The sequence below is a fragment of the Mycteria americana genome, chromosome 8, assembly GCF_035582795.1.
Source record: "Mycteria americana isolate JAX WOST 10 ecotype Jacksonville Zoo and Gardens chromosome 8, USCA_MyAme_1.0, whole genome shotgun sequence".
NCBI classification, from domain to species: domain Eukaryota; kingdom Metazoa; phylum Chordata; class Aves; order Ciconiiformes; family Ciconiidae; genus Mycteria; species Mycteria americana.
In genome coordinates this window covers 17978549-18006352 of record NC_134372.1, presented here as the reverse complement: position 1 = coordinate 18006352, position 27804 = coordinate 17978549, and the positions used below count along the sequence as shown (strand labels likewise).

Below are 27804 nucleotides of genomic sequence, written 5' to 3'. Positions count from 1 at the left end.
CGTGTTTAGGGGCAGCAGGGGAATGGAGGATGAAGAGACAGTGGTTCCTCTTCCTACACAATAGGTTTGCAAGTAAACCACTTGCCCAGGAAGTTGAGGATTTAGTCTTTCCCCAGTTTGTGAAGGGTGGCTTCAACAGAGACTTTCGCCAAAGCAGAACTCCAGACACATCAGGAAACTTCAGCTTACAAGACAGAGCTGTTGCCCAAATCCTCCTTCTGGACCATAGCTTTTAGATCCATCCTAAATCACAGTAATTGATCTAGAATTACATGGCACTTTATCACAAAGGAGGGGGGAAAAAAATGGCAGTCCGCTCCATTATGAGTTCTTGCTGGAAAACTCGGAAGCTGTGAGCAGTAGGTCAGAGACCTCGCCATGTCCTGCCACTGTCAGCAGGCTTCCCTCCAGCTGCCCACGGTAAGGAGACACTCTCCATAACCCTCTGTCTGCCTATCCTTGTACTGTGTGAGGAAAAACTTCCTGAGGAGTGAAGTTATTTGTGTAGTTATTGGAGTCCAGGCACCAGCAAATAAAAGGAGCAATTTCCTAAACTTCTTCTGGTGTGTAATTATGTGAGCACTTCCAGTCACAGTCAGGGGAAACGAAAAACAAACTTCAGCTTCCTTCTTTACTTACTGAAAAGGAGCGCTCATGTGGTACCTGTACCTCAGGAGCCGCGCAGAGGGCGAACTCCGGGGCAGCACCAGCTTAGTCCGACATCCCGGCTCCACAGTGCCATGGCAGCGCAGGCCCCTCTTGCCCCATCCCCTCTTTGGGGGGCCCCTCTTGCGTGTCCCGCTTCCACACGACCAACGCAACCGGCGTGTCCCGGTGGCTGCGGCCGGCCCGCCGCAGAGGCAGCAGAGGGGCCGCGGCAGCGACAGGCCAGGGCCGCCCCAGCGCTGATAGGAACCGTCCGCCCCAGCTCCCCTCAGCCCGCGCGAGCCGCCGGGCCCCGCCCCCCGCGGCCACGCCAGGCGGTGGCGCCTCCCGATTGGCGGCGGGGCCGTGGGGTGACCGGCGGGCGGGAGGCGCCGCGCTGCTCGCCGGGAGCTGTAGGCACAGCGCGGCGGCGCGGGCTGGGCCGGACTGCGGTTCCCGGCGCGCCTCGCGCCGCCCCGTGACGGGGAGGGGGGGCAGCGCTGCGGCAGCGGCGGAGCGGGCGCGCAGGAGCCGCTGCGCTGCCTCGGCCCCATTGTGTGGCGCGGCCGCGGCTCCCCGGTGCCGGCCGCCATCTTGTGCCGGAGGGGGTCCGCGCCGGGCCGCCGCGTCCGTCTCGGCCGGGGCCTCCGCAGGGGGCCGGGGCCGCCCTCCTGCCGAGAGGGGCCGCGGCGGCGGCGGCGGGCAGCCCCTGCGCGCCGGCCGCGCCCGAGCGGGGCTTCTCCCGCGCCTTCGGCCCCAGGGGCCGCCCCGGGCCGCTCTCCCCGGCCGCTGCCGTGCCCCGACGCGGCGGGAAGGGCTGCCCGACGCGACGCGACGCGGCGGCCCCGGGACTGATGCTCGGCCCCTCGCAGCGGGACGCAGTTGCCGCGCCGGGCCGGGCTTGAGGGCCGCTCCGCGCCGCCTCCCGCCCCGTCTCCCCGCCCCAGCCCGAAAGCCGATGTCGCCGCTGGACGAGCACCTGCCCGGGCCCCGGGCGTAGCGGTGGGCGCTGCCAGCGCCGCTCCCGAGGAGGCGGGCGCCCGCCGCCCACCGGCCGCGGATCAGGAGACCGAGGGCCGGCCCCGAGGAGCTGCCGCCGCTTCCCGCCCCATCAGGCGAGGGGCAGCAGACCCACCCCGAGCGCGGCGCCGCGCCCCGCCCGCCCCAGCCGGCAGGCGAACCGGGCCGCCGCCGCCGCACCATGAAGATCAAGGATGCCAAGAAGCCGTGTAAGGCCGCGGGCTGCCGCAGCGCGTTCCGCCGCTCGGGCCGGGGGGAGGCGGCGTGCATCACCGCCATGGCGGGGCGCGGGGACACAGTGGGGCAGGTTCGGCGGGTTGTTCTGATCTGTGAATTTAGAAGCTGCCTGCCGAGACTCTTCTCGCTCCTGTGCGTCCCTTTTAAGTGAGGTCTCAGGGTTCAGGTGATCTTCAGTGTTTGCGCTGGAGGGGCTTCTGTTTGCACAGAAAGTAGTATCATCAGGTTTTGGGGGATGGGTGTCGCTTTTAGTGAAGATGGCACTTAATCAGTGTACTAAACACCTGCGCAGGCGGCCGCGGTTGCTACAGTTTTGTTTTTAAAGGGCTAATCATCTTTTTTTTTCTTTTGAGAGAATATTTGTTAATATTTGGGTACAAGTCTTTCATTAAACTACACTGAATGGACCCCTTTAGTAAGCGCAGCTGTAATAATATTTCTTATTGTTTATTCTTTTGGATTGTCATATATGTTTTGGAGGGCACAAACATGGTTCAGACTCAGGTGAAAGCAAACAAAATATCTAAGACTACCAGCACTTTTTTGTGGGAAGAGAGAACTGGATTGGGTAAAGTTAGTCTACATACAAGCAGTGTTTTTCCAGTGTAACAGATATACAGCTGTGCAAGTCAACATACCTGTCAGACTTACACAGGTGTACCTTAGCTGTGTAATGGGATGCAGGTATTACTCCACTGAGTTAGGCTATTTTTTCTTTGCCATCATACTTAAAGACTTATTTTTAGGGTGAGTTACTGTATGGAAAAGATGGCTAGTCCTGAAGAGCTAGGCCTACTGCTGTCATCAGTCATATGACATGCCTGTCTAATGAAGAGCATACAACCAAGTATATTGAAAGTGTACATTTTAAATATATTGTTTGAGCAGCCCAACAAGAAGGAAATCACCAAACATGTATTTAATACAGGAAGTATTAGTGTAGCTCTAGAAATAGCTATAAACATGGAATTGAGTTTGGCTGTGAAAATATTTTGTTTCTTGTGGTGTGTTAAGGAAACCCTAAATAGGCATCTTGTAGCACACAATTAGCCGTCGCCTCTTATTAATGCCAGTGTGTGGAAATTGCTGAATTGACATTAATCATGTTTATGAAGAGTACAGTTCAGACAGCATTTTTTTTCCCTGGTATAATAATTAAGGAATGATATCAAGACTCTGAAGCAGTAATTGGCTGTAAGACATTATAGTGGTTTGGTAATTTAAAATGGTGAGAGTATGGCTGCTTCTACTGGAGAAACCTGCTAATTTCAAGGAGTGTCTCTGCTGGGCCTCAGACTGTTTTCTGTAGTGGTGGATTTAAACCTCATGTTTAAATAGCAATGCCAAATGTTATCAAGAAGTTTTAACTGCTTAAATATGCTGAATTTGTAGTTGCACGCTTCCAGTTCTTGAAACCAAACTTTGATGTTGGTTTTATGATGGGAATCAGAAACAATTGGAACTGCGTAAGCAGTGGAGGGGAAGAATATGGTGTCAAACTACGTTGTTTATTTCATCTTGACTCTTTCACATATTTTGAAGCCGGTGGCTTTTTTAAAGATAATATCACTTAGTTTCTTAGGCAATGAACTTTAGACTCATTCTGCAGATCTCTGCTCCTGGTTAGTCACACTGACTGAAGTGGGAGAGCAGCTGAATGTTTGAAGAGGAGCAGATCCGCAAAAGACTGAAGATAGAAAAGTCCATTGATGCTCAGGGGCTTTGGTGCCCAAATACTGTTGTTGATTTGGCTTATATGTTCAAATTGACCTGAAAGCTGAGTTGGGCTCACAATACCACTTTTAGACTGTTTAGTTACAAATTATTTGGCTAAGACAGTTGTAGACAATTTTCAATACAATTGCTGAATGGGTGTATGTTTCTTAGGCGAAATGAGTATTTAATCATCTGTGTTGGAGTCAAATTTGATGCAGGGGAAAAATGGTTAATCATTATTTAACAAGAGGTCATTAGTCTGTTCTAAGAGCCTGCAAAGTAGAATTGAGAAGATTGCTTTAGCTTACCTGTACTTCAATCTGTGATGTTTAGCATCATGAAAGAAAGCATGATTGCATTAAGTGCCATGTCTGTCATAAGGGAGGTGAGGGTGAAATGGAGACACCTAGCAAATTCAGAATTTCTGATGTGGATACACTGCCTAGACATGTTTGTGCGGTCCTGCCTTTCAGATCTTCAGCTGGCTAGTGCTGTTGCTACTTTGTTGTTGTAAAAAGGAAGAGAAATGCAGCTGAATTAGTGGCTTCTGAGATTGACTGTCTTGAAAGAGACTAGTAAAGGGCCATTTAAATTTCTTTTGCAGGTGATGGGAGGTTATTGGCATTTTACAGGAGGATAACAGAAATTCAAATTAGGAAAGTAGTTAGTGTAGCAGTGGAAGCTGGAGAGGTTGTGGAGTCTACATCCTTGGAGGATTCTTGAAAAACTTCAGAGGTCTTCAGGCCTTGGCTGGACAAAGCTGTAGCTGACCTCATCTAGTGTTGGCAGTTTTCCTGCTAGTGTGACTGAGAGGTTGGACTAGATGACCTCCAGGGGACCCTTCCAAGCAGCAGTTGCATGATAGCTCTTCTGAGGAAATGCCTATGGGGAAGAATGGCTGGCTCTTGTAAGAGAGACTTCTAAAGGTTATTTGGGGGTGGAGATGATAAATGTGAGAGCAAAGAGTCTTGCAGAACCGCTGCTGCATGAGATCTGCCTAAAGGGAAGAGAGGAGCCACTCATTCAGAGAGAGCTCTTCATGTTGGTGGGGGAAGGCGAGGTGTCTGAGAGGAGGGAAGTGCCAGCATGCTGTGCTTTTCCAGGGAGGTGGAGTCCTTCACCTTGGCTCTGGAGTGTAATGGACTGCAGAAGGAAAGGCAAAGGCTTCTTATATTTAGTATGCAGTGTATGTTACTTTTTACAGTTTGTTTCTTTTAATTGTTTATTAAAAATAGTTTGAGAACAAATGCCTGCATTTTCTTTGAGGTGAATTGAGACACATTAATGTATGAAAGTATATAGTAGAGATTTGCAAAATGCTGTGTCAGTAGAAAGAAAATATGAAAATCTTAAGTTTATTTTCTCTAATGTGGTTCTACGGACATGTAGTCATTGTGGACACAGTGATCCCATGCAGGATTTTTGTAGTAAAATTGATGAAAAATCCATTTAGGTTGCTGGAGAATATTTTTAAAATTGATTTTTCTGTTCATAGAACTTGCTGCTTAGTCTTGTGGTATCCTAGCATTTTCTTATTAGTCCTTGAAAGCTGATTATTAGCCCATAGCTCATGTTACAGGCTCTCATTTCACTGCAGTTGAAAAATGTATTTCTAATAATGGGTTAATACTGTCAAACACAGTTTATACTGTGTTTACATCTCTAAGTGTTAGATTATGCCTCTGCATGCTGTATCTCACTGTAGTAAAAACGCCTATCCCCAAAGAGGTTGCTGCTGAAATGTCAACAAAATTAACAGAATGAGCAAGGAGGGAGAAGATGAAAGCAGTGATATTTTGTCTTGTATTAGCTTTACATGGTATCCACTTGTAGGTGTGATAAATGTGATGAAGAGCAGTTACAGTAATTGCCAATTACTCCCTGGCCTCCCACTGGTAAATGTGGCCTTTCTGTAGCATGATTAGAGGTGGCCAAGTGGGAAAGTGTGGTGAGTTTACAGAGTTTGATGGAGTTTTCCCATGAGGGAAATAGGAGGCTGTGACAGTGTATGTCAGATAGAATTAACACCCGAATTAAATGTATCTAGCCCAAATCTATTTTGAGCTGGGCTTGGGATGTTTGAACCAAAAATCTGTTACAAACTCTCCAGTGTCTCAAGGGCTAAGGAGCTTCATGTGCAGTTTTGCTCTGTAGAGGCTCATAGGCACGTGTCTATTTAACATGGGTACAGCAAAGCACTTTGCTGCCTAGCCATCAAGTTAATCACACTTGATTTAGCAGTTCAGCAACCTTTGATGTCTTTTCACTTGTCCCATTGGACATATTAGCTACCTTAGACTGCTAGCTGATTTAGGTGTTAGAATTTACCATTAATTTTTACTCTGCTCTATGCAGATGTTTTAGGGAAATACTGGAAGCGAAAGAATGTATGCATGTACATAGAGGAAAATGCATTTGGAAAAACTGCAAGATAGACTTAGTTTAAGTTTCTGTGTTTATAAACACTAACTGTGTAATAGTTCAGTATAACTTTTATATAGTTAACTTGTTTGTCTTGCAGTAGTAAGATAAGAATGGGATCAAGGTTAGTTTTGTTATCAAAAGCTATGTACTGAACTGAATTAGAAGTTTTGTGCATCAGAACTAATAATACTGCATACTTTCATAAAGAACTGTTGCAGTGCTGGCAGAAATAGACTTAAATTTTCATGTGATTTCATAACCATTTTCCTTTCTTGTATTTTAAGCCAATATAGAATCACAAGCTGCAGCACGCTTTGGTAGTTGTTCCCCAAGCCGCGTTTGTACTTGAAGTGCAACAGTCTTGCGTCTTAATAATCCATAAGCTTTCCTACAAAGATGACAATCTGGTAGCCTGTTCTCTGCTGTCACTGACAGCTTTGAATTTTTTTTTTTTTTACGATGCAAAGATCCCTGCTTGAATTAGGAGGTAACTACTCTTCTTCAAAGGTTAGTTCTTAATGTAATGCAGGGTTAACCCACACTGTTATTTTATCTTACAGTGAGGAGGAAGTATTTTAAAGGTGTTTGTGTTTCAAATGTGTCATTTCATTCACAGGAAAGAGTTTACCAGTAATCTGTTTCTCAGTCTTTAAAAGCTAAAAAGCTAAACACAAATAGAGTGAACTGAAGAATCTTATGCTTGACTGAATAAGGGGAAAGTAGTTAAGTCTTTGAGTGTGTACTTCCTACAGCTTTGGATCCAAAACAGGTGTACAAAGTCAAAATACTAGTATGTGGTCTGGGTGGAGAACTTCAAAGGTCCTCTGCTTTGCTGAAGCAGAACCCATAGAAGAGGAAGACACTTCAGCCCTTGTGCTTGTATTGGCATGAGCAAGACTTTTTACTGTAATTATTTCCTTTTGGCATATAGAGAACTTTTATGATAAGATATGATAAGTAACCCTAAGATTGCTGCCAGAAACTATGTATGCCAAGAACTTGAGAAGTGCAAACACAAGAGAATGAGGCCTCCCTGTGTAGCTCTAAAGAATAATTTAAAAAACAACCAACAGCCATCAGCCTGGGTTTTCTTACTAGGCAGAACTGCTACATCATCACTTGACCACAGCACCTTGTGACTGCACTCTTCCCATGTGGGAAGTGCTTTTCTGCATTGCAGGAAGTAGTTCTAGGGTGTCCTCTTAAACATTATTTTTTTAACTCTGAGCACGTTGCTTCTCAAAGCTCTCTTCACGGCATGTACAGAACAATCTGTTGCTTTATAGCAAAGGTTCCTGGTTGCTGTGTCTATGTAGGGACTACAATGGCTCCTGGCAGAGCTGGGGAGTGAAAGAAAATCTGGATTTGGAATTAAGGAGGTTGGATGTTGTGATACTCCTCTCGCTGTCCTGTTGTACACAGTTCAATCTGGTGTTATGTATCACATTAAACCATATGGGTTTTGAGTTCCCAGTTTGTGTTCTACTTTGCATATTTGTCTCTTCTCAGATAGTAAAAATAAGTATTTTCTGTATTCTTAAATAGAGCCTGGCTTGACTTTCTAAAAGCAGAATGCATGTTTTTGAAGCAGTTTTAAGGCAATTGGGCTTGTTGAGTAAAAAGCTCGATTCCTGCTTTTCTTTTTTCAAATTGCAGCTGACCTCTGCAGAGAAGAGCTGAACTTCAAATCCAGTGCCCTGTCTTTTCGTTCTGTGAATAGCAGTTAAATTCTCAGCAAGGAATACTTCTGAGCTGTACATCACTCTTTGTAGAGTCTTCCTAGGAATAAGAACAGTTACGAAGTGGAAGAGCTAAGAAAAACCTTTTAATGACCAAATCCTCATAGAGCTGCAGAAAAAGCCCAGTTTTAATGCAGATGCATTGACTCTTCGTATGAATTGAAGCTGCGGAATGATGGTTACAGTTGTGCAAGTCCTCAAACCTGGTATCTGCAGAGCTATAAGCTTGGAACGAAGGTTGTGCAATTGGTATTGGTCTCATCCAGGCACGTTTCTTTAACTATGACTGCTGTAAGGATCAAGCTGATGTCTGGGGATATTTTTTTCAAAAGATTGTGCTGCTGTCATTCTGCTCCTAAATCTCTCACTCAAAGAAGCATTACCCACAGATATGAGTATAAAAATACTTTTAATAGACTCAGTTATATATCCTCAGCCCAAGGTATGAGCCATGTTATTTTTGTCTTGTTCCAAGACAGCTTTCAAATACAAGACTGCCTCAGAATTAAATTTTTCATGGATTTGAGAGACTATACCACCTACAGATGCTGGTATATATGCTGTAGACACCATATGTAAGAGTGAAAACTCTTGTGGTTCGAATATGCCTCAAAGAGTAGCAACATCACCTTAAGCAGAGTGCTCATATATGTGGTGTAAAGTAATGCATAGGTTTCTTGTATGTATGACATGACTTAAAGTAGATGTGTCATCTTCAGCCATTGCCACGATTAGCCTGGCTGCCCTGTGGAGAGGAAGTCTCGTAGGAAACTCAGGCATGCTCTCCATAGTATGTTTTCTGAGTAGTCCTTCATCCTGAATTTCTCTGTGGCCTTATTTTATCCCTGCAAATGAAATCACCTTTTCAGTAATTGGAAGAGGAACTAGTGTTTTCACATGGGTTCCTGTTTTTTCCATTCCCCCTGCATCCAGATAGGATGGATCCTGAGCCAAGATCCACCCAAAGCAAGCTGATTTGAAGGCTGCAGCAATAGGAGGAGAGTTCACAAGGTTTCCACCTTGTGTCCATGTGCAATTACGTTCTAACTCTGTAGAATCAGTGTATTTCTAATATTTAAAGGTAGCTCAAGCATGGATGAATCTTGTATCCTTGCAGTCCCAAAATCGCAGCTACAGTTCAACTGATTGTGCGCTTGCCATATACGTGTATGTGTATCCCCTTCTGTGTTTGGAAAACAAAATGGCTTTAATTTTCCTGGCTAGACCTGTGTATAAATCAATAGAGTGGCTTACATACACAAGAATCCTTGTGTAACACTTTCTTCTGGGTTGCTGGTATAAGGAGTAAGTTAACAGTACGTGGGCCCAGTTGCTTGTCAGAACTCCTCCACCTTGCAAATGAAACTTGAGCAATGTACTTACCAACCAAATCTTGACAAATTTTCAATAGAAAAATGTGAAACTTTTTGGGGTTTGTCGCAGAGGTGAAAACTGACCTATTTCTTCAGTCTCAAAGTCCTTAAATTGCTGTTAAGACCACTCAGTTAACCCAGAAAACTGATACTGTACAGCATGATCCAATTTTTCAGCATAAAATATGTTCTCATTTGAATTATGCAGTAAACTTCCTTACAGTTCAACTGTTCTTGTTTTTTACTTGGTATACGAGATTCATAAACCTTAAGATTTTTAGGGATGTGACTAATGCTGCATTTGCAAAAGCCTTTTGGATCATTTAACGTGAGATGCGGTGGATCTTCTGACCAACAGGCATGACTTGCACCAAATCTTCCTTAAGCTCATCACTTGAACTTTCAGCTGTTTCCCCCTCTTTCTTGTTGTGGAAGACTAGATCCTCGTTATTCAGTAGGCCCACTGAGCAGGAAGAATCCCAAGTATTTTGGGTAGTACCTGGCTTGTTGTGTCCTAGTTAAATTCTGAATGGGTTGGATTGACTCCTACAGGCACTTTCTGGCCTGTTGGATGAATCAACTTCCCTTCTTTGGTTTTGGTCTTGTGACATTGTTTACAAACAAGAGACTGAAACTTAGTGAGATCCCTTAATAAATCATCAGTTAAGTGTGGTCAAACAGTAAGATGACAAATTTTCTTATGGCCAGAGTCACAGTGCAGTGAAGTTTGGTATGCAGTTGTAAAGTCAGTTCATATGTGACTTTATGCTTAGTCTTATGCTTAGATCTTAGCTTTACAGAACAGATATCAGGTTTATAGAACTTCTTTATTCCCACTTGGAGCTAGATTTTACTCACAGAATTTATCCTTGTATTTAAATTTTGTTTTTCGAGGTGAGTAAGGTTACCAACTTAATCTTTTTTGTTAATATCTGACAACATTCTCTGGACATTCATTCCTGAAAGTTGAGGCAATTTTTAAGTTTCTTTTTAACTTTTGCATTCATGTTATAAATGAACTGGCATGCAGCCAGCCTTGACTAAATACATTAAAATATTTTGGTAGGCCATTCTTCTCAAGGATGGATCCCCACTGGTAATGTAAATCCAACATAATTACATCTTACTCATGATGAACATGTTAACATCTCTTCAGTTTTGTTCCTGAGTTTCACGCTTCTATAATACATGAATTGCATCTGAAGAAATAAATTGGAACTCTACAGAATATTAAAAACAAACAAACAAAAAGACCCCAAAAACAAACAACCCAGCAAGTGATAGTGTCAATTAGGAAATAAAAATACGAGCTTCCCAGCTGGATGTTCAGAGTCTTTCTTAAACCTACAAATTAAGTTTTGAACACTGTTTCTGGGAGATGAAAGTGGGGAAGCTCTCATATTAAGGTGTTATCTTTGCTGTAGGGTTGCTGAGTATCTGTTTTACCACACATGGTTAGGAAGATTTGTTGATACAGGCACATTCAAATCATGGTCCCAGATGGCATAAACCATAGAATCCCTGTTAGGAATTGCAGTCATCCCACAAAAGTAACAAAGACAAAATACTTGTGTTTTAGTATTGTTGTTTTGTAGTACAGAAATTCCCCCTTCCTATACAAGATACAAAAAAAGAAAAATTGGAACCTATCATTAGTTGATTCTATCTTGCATGTACTTCTTAATAGTACTTTTTGTTAGCCCTTTGTAACTTCAAGGGATATATGAACAGCTCTCTTCACCTCCATAAATTGGGCATCTTAACTGTGTCAGTTTTTAAAATACATGCAAATAAATTAATGCTTCCCTCTCAGAGGAAACATGTTCTGTGAGCAAAAGATAACTTAGAGGAGGAATACCTGTCCTGCTGCTGTTGTCAGCTATAATGTGTGTAACCTGCTTTCTTACGAGCTTGCATTGCAATCTTTGTGCTAAACTATGTAAAAACTATTATTTTAGGAGTGAAGGTTATTTTAATCCTTTGTTCTCAAAAAAAAAAAACCAGTGGTTGAATTTTGTTTATGAGTTGGTATGAAAGGTACAGTATGGTTTGGGGAGTTTTTAGTTGGGCTTTCTGAGCATGTGTGACAGCATTTAAATGTGTAAATACAGTTGCTCATTTTTCCATTTTTACCTGCAGCTAGAGGGATATTTAAGATCACATAATGGAAATAAGTACTAATTCTTTGTTCCTGTGAGGAATTTTGTTAATATCTATCTTGTTGAAAAGCATAGTGTTGGTTTAGTCCTAAGTTACGTGTATTCCTTTTGCTCTTTAACAAAGCTAATTGGTCAATTCTTGTATCTTCACAGCTTTTCCATGGTTTGGCATGGACATTGGGGGAACTTTGGTGAAACTTGCATATTTTGAACCTATTGATATCACTGCAGAGGAGGAGCAGGAGGAAGTTGAAAGCTTGAAGAGCATCCGCAAATATCTGACTTCCAATGTAGCCTATGGATCCACTGGCATTCGAGATGTCCACCTTGAGCTGAAAGACTTAACGATTTTTGCTCGAAGAGGAAACTTGCACTTTATTCGATTCCCAACTCATGATTTGCCTACTTTTATCCAAATGGGAAGAAATAAAAACTTTTCAACACTACATACGGTGCTCTGTGCCACTGGTGGTGGCGCTTACAAGTTTGAAGAAGACTTTCGCACAGTAGGTAGCCTATCTTTCCTCATTCTGAAGCTGATGCTAAAAGCATTGCTGGTAATGGATTAGAATAAGCAGTATTTTGAAAAACTGGAATGCTCAAAGATTATTAATCGTTCCTTTGTTTTTCAGTCTTAAGTATGATAATCTAGAAATATGCTTTCTGACATTGCCATAATAAACATGAAGATCTAATGCTAACGGCTAATTAGAAACTTCCATTAATGCAGTGAAATGGAGGACACCTTTGTGGAAGTTAACCGTCTTCTAATGTGTATTTTTTCTGATGGGAAATGTGCTTAAACTGCTGAGGTGCTTGAGTCACTTTGGATTTTCTTTCCTAAGCAGTCTTTGATGATAGGTTTTCAATGTTTGTGGGTGGGATTGTCCTCGTTAATTTAGTCCAGTGCATTGCTTGGAGATCTGTGACAAAACATGTATCTCAAAGACAATCTTTTTTCAACTGCAGAGCGGTTTGGGATTTTCATGAGGTGTTTTGACTCTTCCCTTGACGATCAAAATTGATCATTTGTTTAGATGCAGTTTCTATCCAAAGATAGTTGTTGCTAACTGAGAATCTTATCACAGTATCCAGTGTGCACATGTCCTAGTTTTAAAGTGGTTGCAGACCTCTTGTGCTTCTAGAGACAAGATGACTTTCAATAGCACAAAATGTTTGGTTTCAAAAATCTGCTTGTATTTCCATTCCTGTGCCGGTCTTGCCTTGAGCTGGTACAACTGCTTGTGGGGTAGGGTCACAATTTGTACAGCAGAACTAATTCATTATCTAAAACCCCACAGAAATATTTTATGTTGGAACAGTTCCCTGATCGGCTCAACAGTGAAGCTTCTCTTCAGTTGTGCCATGGCAAGAAAAGCTGAAGGGACCTGGGGGAAGAGAAGGGGACTGGCAGTGCTATGATCTGGTACTGATGTCAGTTGGCAGTGTGCAATCCAGTCTGATTGTGCGACTTCGTAATCTAACTGCAGGCTGCTTTTAAACGTGAGCTCACCTGATTCAGAGATAGACTTTATGGGTGTTTTTCCTTGGGTTAGCTGCCTAATTAGACTCTCTAACTGTTGGAACTCCCTGCTGTGGTAAGGGAGAGAGAGCATGATCACTCTTTTTGTGAAAGCCCAGAGTTAAATTGGATTAAGTATGGTGTGAAATTACAGCCTTTCTGGAATCCACAGCACCTGTTAAATTGTCTGCTTTATGAGAGAACAGCAGCTTAAATGTCACGTGCAAAACTGAGGGAGAACTGTAATGAGCCTAAAGACCTGTAGAATTTCTGACCTGTGGTTTTCTTATGATCCTTGGAGTGTTAATAAAGTTGCACGGATAGTTAGTACGATGCCATTGAGGTTTTTATCTTAGGTTTTTATCTGCTGACATCTTAGAAATGACTGTTTGACTTTTAAGATGGGGGAGGAAACCCACAAACCTGAAAAGATGTGTGAGTTTCACCAAGATGACACTCGATGGAGCCTCTAGGGTATTTGGTTTTGATTTAGAATGATGAAAAATGTTGCTAATTTTTCAGTGGATTAATGTCTGAGTGTCTTAAAGGTTATCTCGGGGCTTACCAGAGCAGATATTTATACTGCTTGTCTGTTCTTGATTCAAGTCTGAGATCTAGATTTATAGTCAGAGTAATTTGCTAATTGATGTATTCAGAATTTACCTCTGAATTCTTTGGCTTTATAGTGGGATTGAAGTTCCTGAATTAGTCACCTGAGATAGCCTCTTAAAGTTAGGCAGTACAAATATACTCATAAATTTGTAGCATGTTTAAGCAATGTTAGAACATGTTGACACTGTCCTTTTTTCTTTTTTAACACAGATTGGAAACCTCCAGCTGCACAAACTGGATGAGCTTGACTGCCTTGTCAAAGGCTTATTGTATATAGACTCTGTCAGCTTCAATGGCCAGGCAGAGTGCTATTATTTTGAAAATGCCTCAGATCCTGAGAGATGCCAAAAGATGCCTTTTAACCTGGATGATCCATACCCATTGCTGGTTGTTAACATTGGTTCAGGAGTCAGTATTTTATCAGTCCATTCCAAAGACAACTATAAAAGAGTAACTGGAACAAGGTAACTTAAAAACCTAAGTTGGGGTTGTGACTTTATGGAAAAATGAGCCTTCTGTTGTCAAAGTGGTTCCTCTCCCTGACTCCCCCACCTATCCCTTCCCTCACTCTGTAGTATGGAAAAGTATTTTATCTTTAATTTACAGCTGAATCCATTGAAGCCCATTCCCATAGTTCTGTTATTGAGGAGATTCAGCTAGTATCTTATTTATCAATCGATGCGTGAAGTGCATCGAAGCTAGAAGTGCTCCATAGCGAGAGTTTTATAGGTTTTGTCTTAGGTTTTGATAATGTGTCTAGTGAACCTGTGTTTCTCTTGCTCTGTAAGAATAGATATGTCCACACATGTTTTACAGTAAATGATCCAAGGATCAGAGTCAGTGGCATGATGTGGGTATTTAGGGAGTTTGTCTCTGATTAAGTCGTCCAGCTTGCATATAAACAGAGAGTTTGTAACTGCTTGTAGTTATAAACAGAGTTGTATAAACAGAGAGTTTATAACTACTTGTTAGTTCTCACGGTATGGTTAGCTTGTTGTAAGTGACTTATATAAATGTTAAATTGATTGACAGCTGTTTGTGTAGTGGACCTTGAGCAAGAAAGCAGACAGCTTGGTATCTAAGTTGGAGGGCTTTATTTCTTTATTTTGTTAGTCAGACATAAGAATCTTTGATGTGAGGAAAGACTATTTAAAAGCAACTAGTTTTCTTTCTTCTTAGTCTAGGTGGAGGGACCTTTCTTGGTTTATGCAGTTTGTTGACGGGCTGTGAAAGCTTTGAAGAAGCTCTGGAAATGGCATCCAAAGGAGACAGCACACATGCTGACAAGCTGGTTCGAGATATTTATGGAGGAGACTATGAAAGATTTGGCTTGCCAGGATGGGCTGTAGCGTCCAGGTAAGCAAGAGATCTTTGTTGGTTCTTTTGCTGGCTTCAAAAACAAGACTTAAACTATTATACAGAGAAAACTGCTTTTTGCAAACTTTTATTGTAGTCAAGTTATGTTTTTATCCCAAAAGTATATATACTCAGTTTTCCTGAAGATTTAAAGCCACGTGCAACTGTAGGTGCCTGCTAGCTAGGTATTGAAGAAACGTCACGTCCCATGTCATATACAGCTTTACATGAGTCAGAGAGAATGTGAGGTAATCACAAGAGCAGCAAGAACAAAGTGCAGAGGAAAAACAAAGCCAATTACTTTTTGACTTCCTAGAATCTTTTAGTAGGGCCATTGTCCAGAGGGAAGGTGAGTGGAAGACGGCATTTGTGTTGCTCTTACAGTAGTATCTCTTCATTTTTTTGGAAAGACTGTGCTTTTTTTCATACATGGTTGTCAGTACAGGCACATGGCATAATGTTTTATCTACTTTTCTCACTTACAAAGGCTGTTGAACATAAACAGTTTGCACCGTGAGAATGAATGTATTTTACTGCCAATGACAGGATTTTTGTCATAGCTGCAAGTTTTATTTCCATCAGGACAGATTATTGGTGATGTTACAGCTTCTCTACCCTTAAATGTAAGAAGAATAAACTTTGGGAAATGAAACTAGTATGTATATAAGAGTTCATTAAATCTTTGCTCTTAGTAGTAAGAGGTCTTAATTCACGGTAACTTAATTATTCGCCCTCTCCAGCCAGCTGAGGCCAAGCCTCTTGAGAGAGCATATGCTGAGAGGTTTTAATATGTGCAAACTTTACACTTTCAGTCAATACATTTTAACTTGCTCTCTATATAGGTACTTTTTGTTCTTACTTTTTAAGACCCTTAGGATCTTTAGTGGCTACCTGAGTTTTAGAATAATCAGGATTTTGGCTCTCTGAACTGACTTAGATATGGCACAGTCCGTAGTCGTAAAGTATCATGCATGGCTATGGATTCTTTCTTGTTTTTTCTTTTTTATAATTCTTAAGAAACAATTTACTGTGTATAGTAATGGAAATGCCCTTCTAATCTAGAACTCCTCATTTGTCAACCTAAATTGCAGTCCGTCAGCCGTTTATTTTCTGTCTCAGAGGATTGTGTTCCATCATAAAACCATTCAACTCATCTCTGGTTTACTTCTAGTTTGAGAATAGGGGATTGCATAGATATTGTGAGTGAGGAAGCAAGCATGAGGAGTTGGAGGATTCACCAGTCAGACTTAGGCATTGACTTAATTTAGAGTGACTAGATTTGCAGAATAGTCTTGCCTAAGAATAAGACTACTTTTTGCTGTAGATGCTTCTTCATGGAAGTCAACATTTTTGTAAACAAAAATACATTGTTGGGGGATCATTATTGTAACAATATTGATTGTTTCCTGTGAAGGAATAAATACACACATTGTAGTGTCAGTTGTCAAATTGCTGTATTTAATACAGACTTAAAAAGGGAGCTCCTTAAGAACAAACATGAGACTTAAGTTCTGTCACAATGTAAAAATTACATTCTGAAATTACTTCAAATGCACATGAATCACTTTGTACTTAATAGAAATTCTTCCTGTTCTAGTTTTGGGAATATGATCTACAAAGAGAAGAGAGAGTCTGTTAGTAAAGAAGATCTTGCAAGAGCCATATTGGTCACCATCACCAATAACATTGGGTCTATTGCCCGGATGTGTGCAGTAAATGAGGTAAAAACTTCTAACAAGGAAATAATCTATCTATAGGTCTATTATTTGGTTTCAGATTAAACCATTGCTAAAATGATGTGTTGTTTTAAACCTTTTAGTACGTTCTCAAATGAAACAAAGAAATTCATGTAGTATTAAAGAACCAGGAATTGATTCAGAATATTTTGACTGTCTTTGGAGAAGTGGGACAAGGATATCTTTATCAATGGGGAGGGTAACCTGATGAGGAGAGCTTCAAACTAGCTTTGTTAGGGAATGGAGCCCAAAGCCTGCAGATAAGTGAGGGAGCAGGGGAGCACAGCATGTTGCGATGAAAGGACTTGAAGTCCCCTTGTGAAAACAGGATGATTGTGGGCCCAACTTAAGTCTCTGTACACAAACACATGCAGCATAGGATACAAGAGGACCTGTAAGTCCTGGTTCTCATGAGGGACTATCCTGACCTCTATTGGAAGGGTAACATGGCAGATCACAAGCAATCCATACTTCTCAGTGTGCTGGGGACAATTTTCTGACACAAGTGCTAGGCAGGCTGACTAGGCAAGCATGGTGCTGGACCTGCTGTTCATGAGTGAAGAACTGGTCAGGGACTTCAGTGACAGCCTTGAAATAGCAGAGTTTAAGATCCTGAGGAAAGCGAAGAAGGCAAGTAGCAGAATGGAGACTCTAGATGGACTTGAACAGGATTCTGGTTGGGGGGGCATTTAGGAAGCAAGATCTTGTGGGAGGCTGTCCCAATGGCAGAAGGAGCCCAGAATAGCTTGTTGATCTTCCAGGATAGCATCCTCATGGCAGAAGCAAAAAGTGGGATACAGACTGGCTAGCAAGTAGCATTGCAGAAGAGAGGAGGGAGCTGGCAGATGAGTTGAACAGAACACGAATCAGCAGTGTACACATGCAGCGATGAAGGCTGACCTTGTACTGAGATGTGTTAGCAAGCATATAGCCAGCGAGTCAGAGGAGGTGATAGTTTGGGCATGACCTCTTTCCCCCTCCTCCCCAACCACCACCATCACCAAAAGAGAAGTACTGACAAACTAGACAAGTCTAACAGACAGGTTACCAAGACAGGGCCCTGCCCTGGAGCACCTAACATATGAGCACACACTGAGGGATCTAGATTAAGCCTGAAGAAGAAGCTGAAGCCTGGAATGGCTGTCACTATCTAGAGAGGGTTATAGGGAAGACACTGCCAGGTACAGTCATGCACAGCAGAAGGACAGGAAGCAATGGACGCAACTTGTAGCAAAGGGAGTTCTGATTGGTATTAAGGAAAAAAGATGCTCACAGTGAGAGTGACTAAGCCCTGAAACATGGACTCAGAGGCTGTGGACTCTCTGTCCTTGGAGAGCTTCAAAACATGTGACTTGAGCAACTTCAACGTGTAAGTTGCTGAAATACCTGCTTTGAGCAGTGCATAGGATCTGATGGCCTCCCGCAGTTTCTTCAAGCTGAAATTATTCTCTGATCAAAGATCGTAGAAAGCCTTGCTTCTAGTTAAGCATTATTTTTAATTTTTACCAACTCTCGAGACTTCAAATAGTTTTGATACCTGTCGTCTTACCGCTTGATAGACCATTTCCTGCCATCTTCTATTTCTCAAAGCTCTGCTAAACAGAACCAGTATGCGTTCAGTTTCAATATGATTAGCATTGATAGTCAAGAACCTATGGAAAAATACTGAATTTAGGCATAGAAGATATGGGTATCTGAGCACCAGGGATTTCCTCATTCATTATCAACAAACTTTGGATAAGGTGAGGTTTAGTAACAGCTTTCTTAGAGAAGACTAAGGGGTAACTGTATTTAGATTTCTGCTTAAAGTCTATGGACGTGATGGCCTCAGAAATATCAACCTCGGTAGCTGCAGTAACCCTCCTTTTGCTTAGGAGCCAGACTAATACATTTTTCTGGTTTTAATATTGCAAGTTCTCCCTCAATTTCCTTCTCTGTCTCTCTCTCTCATGTCTGTCTTGGAGAAGAAGGTTAATTTTGTGGGTATTAAGTTAATTTTGGTGGTTTTGCTTTATGGCAAAGCTTGACAACAGAAGAGTTAAAATGAGGGTGAAGTTGGAAGTACATACTAATAGTCTGAGTCTGAGGCAAGTGTATGCAATTTATATTTAAGGGTGGGGGTAAATGAGTACAAATCAGGACTCAAACTGCACAAATTAGCTTTATTCCAAGTTTTTTTTGTCTAATGCCAACTCTGTCACAGAACTACAAATCATAAGAAATAGTTAATAGGGATACACAAACTGATATCTTAAACAGATGTACAAAGATAAAATGGATTTAATTATTTCTGCTTCCTGCTATAGAGCAGAATTATGTTTGGGTGCCTTAACAGTGTGTTTACTTTGTCTTCACTGTGAACTAATCAAGATGGTGAAAAACAGTTGCATGTTAGTCGTTTGACTACAGGTTGAATTGTCATACTAGTTTTTGTAACAACTTGGATATGAGTATTCATCTAAACATAATTAAGCGCTTATTTAAGCACTGTTAAGCACTAACACAATTCAATTTTCTTTGGTTCTTGCTCTCGTATCGTTAAATCAGTGTTTAATGTGGCTTCCACTTAATGTTGGATTTATTTCAGTGAATGGGGAAAATTAAACGCTTTTCACTTTTTTTACATTTGACTTGATTAAAATTCACAGCTCACTTCTAATATTTAAGTCAGTCTAAGGTTATGCTGAGGTATATTGAGGTCTGAAGATGAAAGGAACATCTGTTATGTCTTACTGTCTTCGGCTTCTTTACAGTGCTGCCTTGTTGCATATGGATCAAGCAGCATTGTACAGGGCTATGAAGGCATTGAGTCTTCTCTACCAAATATAAGTATTTTTCATTTAATTTCACTTTCAGCTGGGCTATTTCTTTGGCTTAATTACTGAAAATGCTCACTTAATTTGAAACACAAACACTACTTCTCTGTAAATTTAATCCTTTATTTTTGAGGGTTGCATGGTTTTTCCTTTTCCCCAAATATGCTGTGTTTTAAATTTTGGAACCGTGTTTTAAATTTTGGAACCATGTTTTAATTGTGGGTTGTTTGTTTTTTGTTTTTTGTTTTTTTTTTAATTCTTGCTTGAGACAGTCTGTTCTTTCATAGCTTAATTTTTCAAAGCGGTGTTAAATAGTGAAAAGACTTAATCCTTTGCTGTTTTTTCTCTTCTTTTTAGAAAATAAACAGAGTTGTGTTTGTTGGCAATTTTTTACGTGTGAATACTTTGTCAATGAAGCTTCTTGCATATGCACTGGATTACTGGTCAAAAGGCCAGCTGAAGGCCTTGTTCCTAGAACATGAGGTATGCTGTGGTTCATTTATCTGTATGTGTTGTTCTACCATAAATCAAAAATGCATGTATTGAGTAGCTCTCGTGTGTGATATCCTGAGACGCCAAGTACTCAGTAAACATTGAAAATAAGAGGAAGTTTGTCATACCGTATTGGTTCTCTGGGGACAGCTCTCTCTGCCAGGGAGGTCCTTCAGTCACTTTAGAGTATCTCAGTTCACACTATAGATCTTTAGAGAGGGATGAGAAAATGTTAAGCTCTACACTAAGGTTCAACATTCTTTCCTTGGTTTTGGGTGGAAACAATAGTAAATATTGTATTTCAAAAGATTACAGAAAGGTCTAAAACATGGGCCTTTGAAATACTTATATTGTTCTCAACTGAGCTTGAGGAACATCCTGAAAGTCGAGACTGCTTTTAACAAGGACTGCTTTCATACCACCACAGATACACCTTAAAGTTGTTCTAGTGATTTTATACTCTGAGACTAACCTGCTTTTGGGCAGCTTCTGCAATCTAGATCAGTATGTAAAGCTGAGAGAGTTGACCTGTTTTGGTTAAAATATAGGCAACCAGTATTAATTACAGGTGCAACAGTTGGGAGACTTGTAGCTGCTTGGCAGTGGGCTGGTAATTTTTGTCCTCAATTTGTTGGTCTGCAAATATTACAGCATTACATCTATTGCCCTTCACTTGATTCTCACAACTTTTTTCCCTTATTGCTTATCCTGAGACTGACAGTGGTCTGTCTTGGTGCTAGTATCTGCAGTAATAGCAAAATGGTTCCTTGTTAGTTCTACCACCTTCAGATTTTTCTTGGATAAATTTTGAATTCTTGCATTTGGTCAAGTGTAGATTCCAAACACTTCTATATTTCATAGTTATAGGGAGGGGGAATATCTCACTTCCCTAGAGGCGAAAAGTGATCCAACAGGAGAATGTGGTTCTTTGTATGCAGGTAAGTATACAGTCAAAAAGATGGTGTTGAAGCTTGGATGTAATTCTTGGAAAATGTGAGGTGCACTTAAAGACATTTTTGACTTGTACCTTAGGAATAGTGTTGCTGTGGTTATTGAAGATCTTTTGGCAACCAAAATACGCAGCTCCTCTAGGAAAAACAAACCAAACCTGATTTCCGTGCTTTAGAAGTCACTGATACATGTCTTAGAAGTCCTGCAATGTATGGGGAGGCCTGGGGTAAAATCTCCTAAAGTTAAGCTAGATAAAAAAGATAAAATATTTGTTTCACAAAGCTTTAAAAAATTATTATGAAAGATTATATATAAAATGTGTGGTGTTCTTTCTGTAGCATTGGTCCACCACATGCTTTGTTGTCACTGAAATGTGATTAGTGCAGAATTTAATACCCTACTTGAACCTGAAATATTTTTTTGTTTGTTTTGAACAGGGATACTTTGGAGCTGTTGGTGCTCTTCTTGGGCTGCCAAATTTCAGTTGAGATACCAGATGTCACTACACTGAACTATTTTCCACCTGAATGACACTTGTTTATGGCAACGGGAATCTGGGAAGGGGAGAAGAAAATAGCAGATTTTCTGTAACTGTTTTTAAGAAGTGATTAGCTACTGAATATTGCCGTGATAAGGAAGGGGTTTTAACTCTGTTGGGCATTGAAAAGTGAACTGTTTGGGGATATCGTTTATGTTCTTTGGTACATGTAGCCAGTATTGAACTTTTAATTTGCAATACATCCTCTGAAAACAAGCTTCCAGAAGAAGGAATGCCAAACCTTTAAGTGCTCAGTGTGAAAATATTGCAAGTTTACCCCTGAGGCTTTAGGCCCATCAGTTTCATATATAATTGATGAATGAAAAATTATTTTCATTAGTTATACTATATTATGAGCACAATTTCTTATCTGCACTTACAGAACACAACTTTAAAAACAGTAAGGTACTATCTACAGGATGAGGGAACTGTAGACAATTGTTTCCCACAGTAAGAATAGTAATTATTTTATTTTTATGTGTAATGGAAATAATATTAATGCTTTAATTTTCAATGGGAAGAATAGGAACACAAAAAATCAGCCAAAGCAGCAGATTAAGTAGTTGGTATTTTGAAGGTTTTGTGAAGAGATTCACTTGCCCTCTTTGTTTATTTGAAGATGCAGGTGGTATTTTGGGAAGATCCCCTCTGTCTTTAGTTGGATTTGGAAAAGAATTTAATGATTAATGAAGGGAGGTTTTTGGGATTTTTTTTTTTTTTTTTTTTTTTTTTTTGAGGACATGACTTCCAAAATGCCTTCTGGTTTAGGGGGTTTTTTGGGGGTTTTTTGTCTCTCTCATAAATTCTGACATCATGTATCATTATTTGTAAAGGTACCATGAAGCCTGAGAGAACTGAAGAAATCCTTATAAAATAGACTAAATATAGGACCTCATAATTCTGATGGTTTTGCTCATTTCTGTGGAGGTTTGGAAAATTTCTGCCCCATCCTACTAATTTGAAAATGTGATTTCTCCTTAGTTTTATAAGTTGATCAGAATCTAATTAAAGGTTGAAAATGAAAGGTTGTTAGCTTGCTTTTGGATTTGGAAGTTTGTTTTTGAAAGCTGAGGACAGCATCAGAGTTTGTATTGCAGTACCAAATGGACCAATATTTAGTGCACTTGAAATATGGAACTATTCATCAAATTGTGGCCTTGGGATAAAATCCGTACTCTGGAACTGGTCTTTGGGTTTTTCTGTATACTTTTGAAATTTATAATTACGATTATTGTAATAAGTTCAGTCCTGAAGCCAGGGCATGAGATCTTAAACTTGTAAGAATATTATACAGTCATTAGCTATATGACTTTTTGTGGACTAAAGAGCTACCCAATTTTATGATATCGTTTTAATGTTAAATATTTCCTATAAGTGCATGAGGAGCAACCAGACTAGAACACATCCATATCTTGGGTTTTAAGGTATTCTTAAAACTGATTGCTTGAGTATTCCATAGCATGGCTGTGTTGTATTACAGACACAACCACCTAGTGTGTTAGAAACCTCTATGTGCTATTTTCAGTCTTCTCTTTCTTTTCTTAATGTTCAAAGCCCCATACTAACATCATATGGTTGGGGTTGTTTGTTTTTTGGTTTTTTTGGTTTTTTTTTAAATTTCTGTGGTCCTTTAAGAGTACAGTAACGTTTATAAGTAGTAGCCAATTCATTAAGCCCAATGCCAATCACAAATGCGTTCCTTTTATTGTTGCTTTTCCTGGTACTCATACTACATTTCCATTGTGCTTGCTTTGATGTTTCATTTTAGACGTAAAAAACCAAACAAAAATTACACTCACAGTTCACCTGATCTAATGCTAAATCAGAGCACTTCAGAAAATAAGTCAATATGGTTTTTATAGAATGTCTTTATAAATGCTGTATACTGTTCCTTTTGAGTTACAATTGACTATAGAAAGTAACCTTTATTTGGTTACAAAACTTTGTATAAACTTAATTTTCTGAATGTTTTGACAGCCTCCTGAAAATTTTGCAAACCAACTGCATATTTTTCTTGCAAAGTGAAGTACTTTAAGACACATACTACAGCTTGATTAGAAATAGTTCCTTTAGACCATATTTATTGCTACTTCACTTCTTATTTTGTGATACTGAGAGCTGCTCTTCAAGCAGTAGTTAGAAGTTACCTGTATATTTAACCAGAAGCACATGTAGAAGATAATTACCTAATGATCATGGTTAATTTAAACCATTTGAAGCTGATAGGACCTAAAATACATTTTTAAAGTAAATTATACAGAGTTACAGAATAAATTAATGGAGTAATTCTTGAATAGCTGTACTGTATAGAAACTACTGTGAGAATCAAAAAGTATTCATGCCCTACCTCTATTTTACTTCCCTTGAGCTTCTAAAACCATAGGCTTCTTTTTGCTAGTTTTATCAGCACAATTGTTACTTCATTACAAGAGCAACCAGAGAAGTTTTCAAGCCCTACTGTAAAGCCCAGGGGTCCTGTATTTTTAAGCCACACCTTTGGGTTTAATCTCATTTTCTCTCAACTTAAAACTTGTTACTAGAGTCTCCAAAGATTGACTCTACCACCAGTAGAAATGCTAGGCATCACAAATAGTTGCAAGATAAACCTTAAAGTCTTTCTATCTAAATTCTCTTCTAAATAAGTTGAAAAAGCTTCTTTCTTGTATACAAATCACTGAAGTAACTTGCTTTTTCCTGATCTTCTGTGTTTTTAATTTCACCCTTGCCATTTCTTTTGAAGTGGCTTTAGAGTGAATGGATTCAACCTGATGTACTACAGTAGAGAAAATTTGGGGTTTTCTCAGGGCTACGGTTGTCTTCTCAAGTGGAACCAGTTCTCTGAGGAAAGTTGTGTGATATTTCTTCTTCTAAAGTAAAATGTAAAGCTCATTTTGAATGTGTAATTGTTTTCAGCTCAATCAGCCATGTGAGTGCCTTTTAATTTTTCTTACAATGCCAATTTTGCTGGCACTGGGACTTTATCCAGGAGGTTTCCTAACCAGTGTTGCTTTGCAGAGAAATGGCAGATAATTTTATTGGCCATGGAGATGATCCCTTCAATCCAGCGTAGCTAGAGATGCCAGGAAAACAGCATCAGGTTTCTGGCTTCATACCCCTGTAGCTCTTATCACGGGGTAATGCTTTTGCATTTCTTGGTCTCATCTCTCCAGCTTGGTCTTTTTAAGTATTACGTACAGTTTTATTGTATCAGTATCTTCCTAAAAATCATGCAAGTTTTTAGTCAAGATAAGTACAGACTATTTCTGGCCAAAGAAGTTCATTTTTAGATGAAGCTATTCCAAGTTGGTATGGCTATTAAACTTAACCACTTTCACCTTTCTAGTTCTACTAGGGTACCTGCAATTCAAACGAGAAGGCAACTTCTTCTACAATACATTTTTAATATGTAGCAAGCTGGAATGAAGATATCCTTAGTGTTCTTTACTGAAGCTAGCAGAGGTTTAAGTATAAACACTTTTTCATTCTTTTAGTAAAGCCTCAATAAATTTAAGAGTTCGGAGAGAAGCAGCACTGATACACTTTCTTTGTCTTATAGTTTGGTCCAGATTTTCAAATGATCTTCAAATGTCTGACCTGCCTTTTGAAGATCTTTCCTTCTCTCTGTAGTGTTCTGCAAGGAAGCACCTCTGTGATTCTACCAACACCTCCATTCATAATTTGAGAGTTACGGTGTGGAAAGAATATGAGACCACGCTGTACTTACTCTCAGCCTATATATTAAGAACAAAAGTTCAGTTCTGGCTTCTCATAGCAGATGAAATATTCCTTCAGTAGTACTGTGAGATTTCTACATGCATTTGAGTTGTTGGTAGTATAGATGCAAGGCAATCATATTGCCTCTAAGGGTTGTAATACTCTTTGTCTCTATCCATTATAGGTCTTCAGGAAATACCTACTTCCAGATAAGTTGCAATAACTTCTCATTTCTAAATGTTTCAGAATAACAGTGGGATTTTAACATTTGGAGCTAATTAAAGAGTTTTATCTAGAGCAAATCTGTGCTTCTTAAAGACTAGATGGTGTCTTATGCATTTAGTCATTAACTTACATTAACGCCTAAATTTACATTCAACCTATTTTTAAATATCACTTCCACTATTCACATTCTGGATATTAGATGGCTATAATCCTGAGGAAACAGTTTAGTTGAGTTCAGAGATGAAGGTCAGTGCAGTTCTGTTGAGCTAGCTGTGGTCAGCTTTTTATCCTGAGCCCATTTGCACAAGTAATGACATTGGTATTTTCCTAGCGACAGGGCTTTCTACATCCTTTTTTTTGAATTATGTAGGCTTAAAAAGATATGTAATCTGTAATAGAGCTTTTGCTCAGGTTAAAAAGTGAACAAAAATCTGTGGGTCAGATTAGAAGTATTTGATCAAGACCTGTAGGTCACAGTACAGAGCTAGGAACACGCTTGACATGTACAGTTACTGTTTTGGTTGTATTAATTTTTCCATTTCCTGTTAACGCACAGTAAGAGGGGGCAGACTTAATAATCGTTGTGGATAAAATGGGTGAATTAAGCCCTCAGACATGACCATGGGAGATAAAAAAATGCTTTGTCACAGTATAGAGGGATGATTCTCTGCTTATGTTCTTTAAGTTTTACTGATATATTCCAAAGTACATTGCAAGTATTCTGTCATCTGTGATAAAATTACTAATTAAGTTTAAAAAAAAATCTGCAAAGAAGCCTTTATTACTTTTCTTCACACATGTAAAGCATATTAAATATTCTTAAAAACACACTTTCTGAAAACATCTCAAAAGATGCTGTAATATATTTGTAATTATTAATGTGCTAATGGAATATGTTTGAGCAGTCTAGGTTTGCATAACTGAGTGCCCAATCCTGCTCACTTTAGTTACTTGAGTAGATGATTCTCTTAAATGGGGACTGTTTTAAACTAATGAGCAAGATTTGGCTTCGAGGTCTTCTGCCTGGGGAGCACAGTAATGCTACTTTGCATATTCCTGCTGGTGCTAAATCATTTGTTGAAAATAAAGATTCTAAATAGAAACTGTAAATAAAATATTTATGGCCTAGTCCTTTTGACAGACTTAAAATTTATCATTTGCAAATATTTTTTGGCCTTACTTCCAAGTTTCCCTTTTGTGGTTTTTGTTTTGTTTTCTAGAGTACGTGGACTGTGTTTTTTTTTAATGTGGCGAGTCATTGGCAGGTTTGGCTTCCTGTGCTGCTTTCTGTAAGGCCCGTAACGTTCCTGTTGTGCATTATGATATGGATGACTTTTCGTTGCTGGATTTCAGTGTTATCCTTCATCTTGTTTTGTCATTGTAGCTATTTAAACAAATAGTATCAAAGTAGAACATGATTGGCATTTGTTCTCTGCTAAAACTTTAAGAAAATCAGCTACTACTGTAAGCATTTGGGGAAGTTGTTGAAAATGCAAAAATACCCATTTAAAATAATTTTAAAAGCTAAATGTGTTAATTAGTCTTGCTTATAAAATAAACTGGAATATGGTATATCAGTTGCTAATCTTTGCTATAAATTGCTAGCATTTCATAATTCTTCTAGCATCAATTTAAGAACATTGTAAATACAAGCCTTGGGAGGAGGTACACTAGTTTCAGATTGTGCATTACAAAAGAATTTAATTATAAGACTAGTGAATTAGTATTTTGAGACATATTAAATTACAACATCTAGAACATGCAAATTAGTGTGTTGATGTTATAGAGATAGGATATAGAGGGCTTTTGATAATCTACACTTTTTTTACATTTCTGAGTTTTGGCATTTTAACAAATGAGTATTTAATTTTCCATCTACTGTCTCGTCATATGCAGGCCTTCTAATTGCCAATTGCTGTCTTCAAATATTTGTTTTAGTTGGTTAGCAAAACGGACAGGCAAATTTATAAATTGTAAACCCTTGCAGGATGGAAGTTCTCTGAAGAGCCATTTGGTTAAGTTGCCTTATTCTATTACATTGCACTCATGTTATGTCTCCACTTACTTGTTTACTGTTCAGACACTGAAGATGTGATGTAAAAATATGTGCTACAAATTTTTATTCATAAATAACTGATTAATACCTGTGTCACCTGTTAATACAGCTCTTGTAAATGATACCTTTATGCCATCTGTAATACAGCTTTTGTAAATTGTTTAAATTATTTTTCTTTTTATAGATTCTCGTTACTGAATGTACAGATTAGATCCCTTTAATATGTCACTGAGTAATTTGATTGGGGCCCAAATGTGGCCAATGCTGTAATTCATCCCATCAAAACTGTAAATAATTCTTTACTGCTTGTTTGCATGAATGAAGTTTGGATTTCATTTACTTTGTCATAACCCAACTCCTCTGTGATGGGCCCACTTCTTATAGTTTATTTTCCTGGTTTTGCTACCATTTGTTCTGTATGAATGTTGAAACAGTACTTTGTCTTTTCCTAATAAATAATTTGAGATTGTTCA

General features: G+C 39.7%; 2 protein-coding genes across 3 annotated transcripts in view; one reads left to right on the top strand and one right to left on the bottom strand.

The window, feature by feature from the left end:
* Positions 1–1705, bottom strand: part of LOC142413626 (uncharacterized) — a 6152-nt gene extending 4447 nt beyond the window's left edge. Inside the window, exon 1 of the mRNA XM_075509934.1 lies at positions 640–1705. Coding sequence (XP_075366049.1) covers positions 640–1238 — 599 coding nt within the window. The 5' untranslated portion in view covers positions 1239–1705. The remainder of the gene's footprint in view (positions 1–639) is intronic.
* PANK3 (pantothenate kinase 3) lies at positions 1694–27804 on the top strand. Of its 2 annotated transcripts, XM_075509932.1 has the most exons (7): positions 1694–1874; positions 11467–11819; positions 13658–13911; positions 14627–14803; positions 16401–16524; positions 19713–19838; positions 21236–27804. In XM_075509932.1, the coding sequence occupies exons 1-7, from the start codon at positions 1847–1849 to the stop codon at positions 21284–21286; spliced, it is 1113 nt and encodes a 370-aa protein (XP_075366047.1). In that variant the 5' UTR covers positions 1694–1846; the 3' UTR covers positions 21287–27804. The 2 variants fall into 2 exon arrangements, with proteins under 2 accessions (XP_075366047.1, XP_075366048.1); XM_075509933.1 differs by lacking the exon at positions 1694–1874 and having other exon boundaries at positions 11683–11823.

What these genes read in the sequence shown, in the direction of transcription:
- PANK3 (XM_075509932.1), top strand. Translation starts at nt 1,847, where the DNA reads ATGAAGATCAAGGATGCCAAGAAGCCGT. An exon ending in AAAAGAGTAACTGGAACAAG is followed by an intron (nt 13,912 to 14,626) that starts GTAACTTAAAAA and finishes CTTTCTTCTTAG; the next exon opens with TCTAGGTGGAGGGACCTTTC. An exon ending in GGATGTGTGCAGTAAATGAG is followed by an intron (nt 16,525 to 19,712) that starts GTAAAAACTTCT and finishes TCTTCTTTTTAG; the next exon opens with AAAATAAACAGAGTTGTGTT.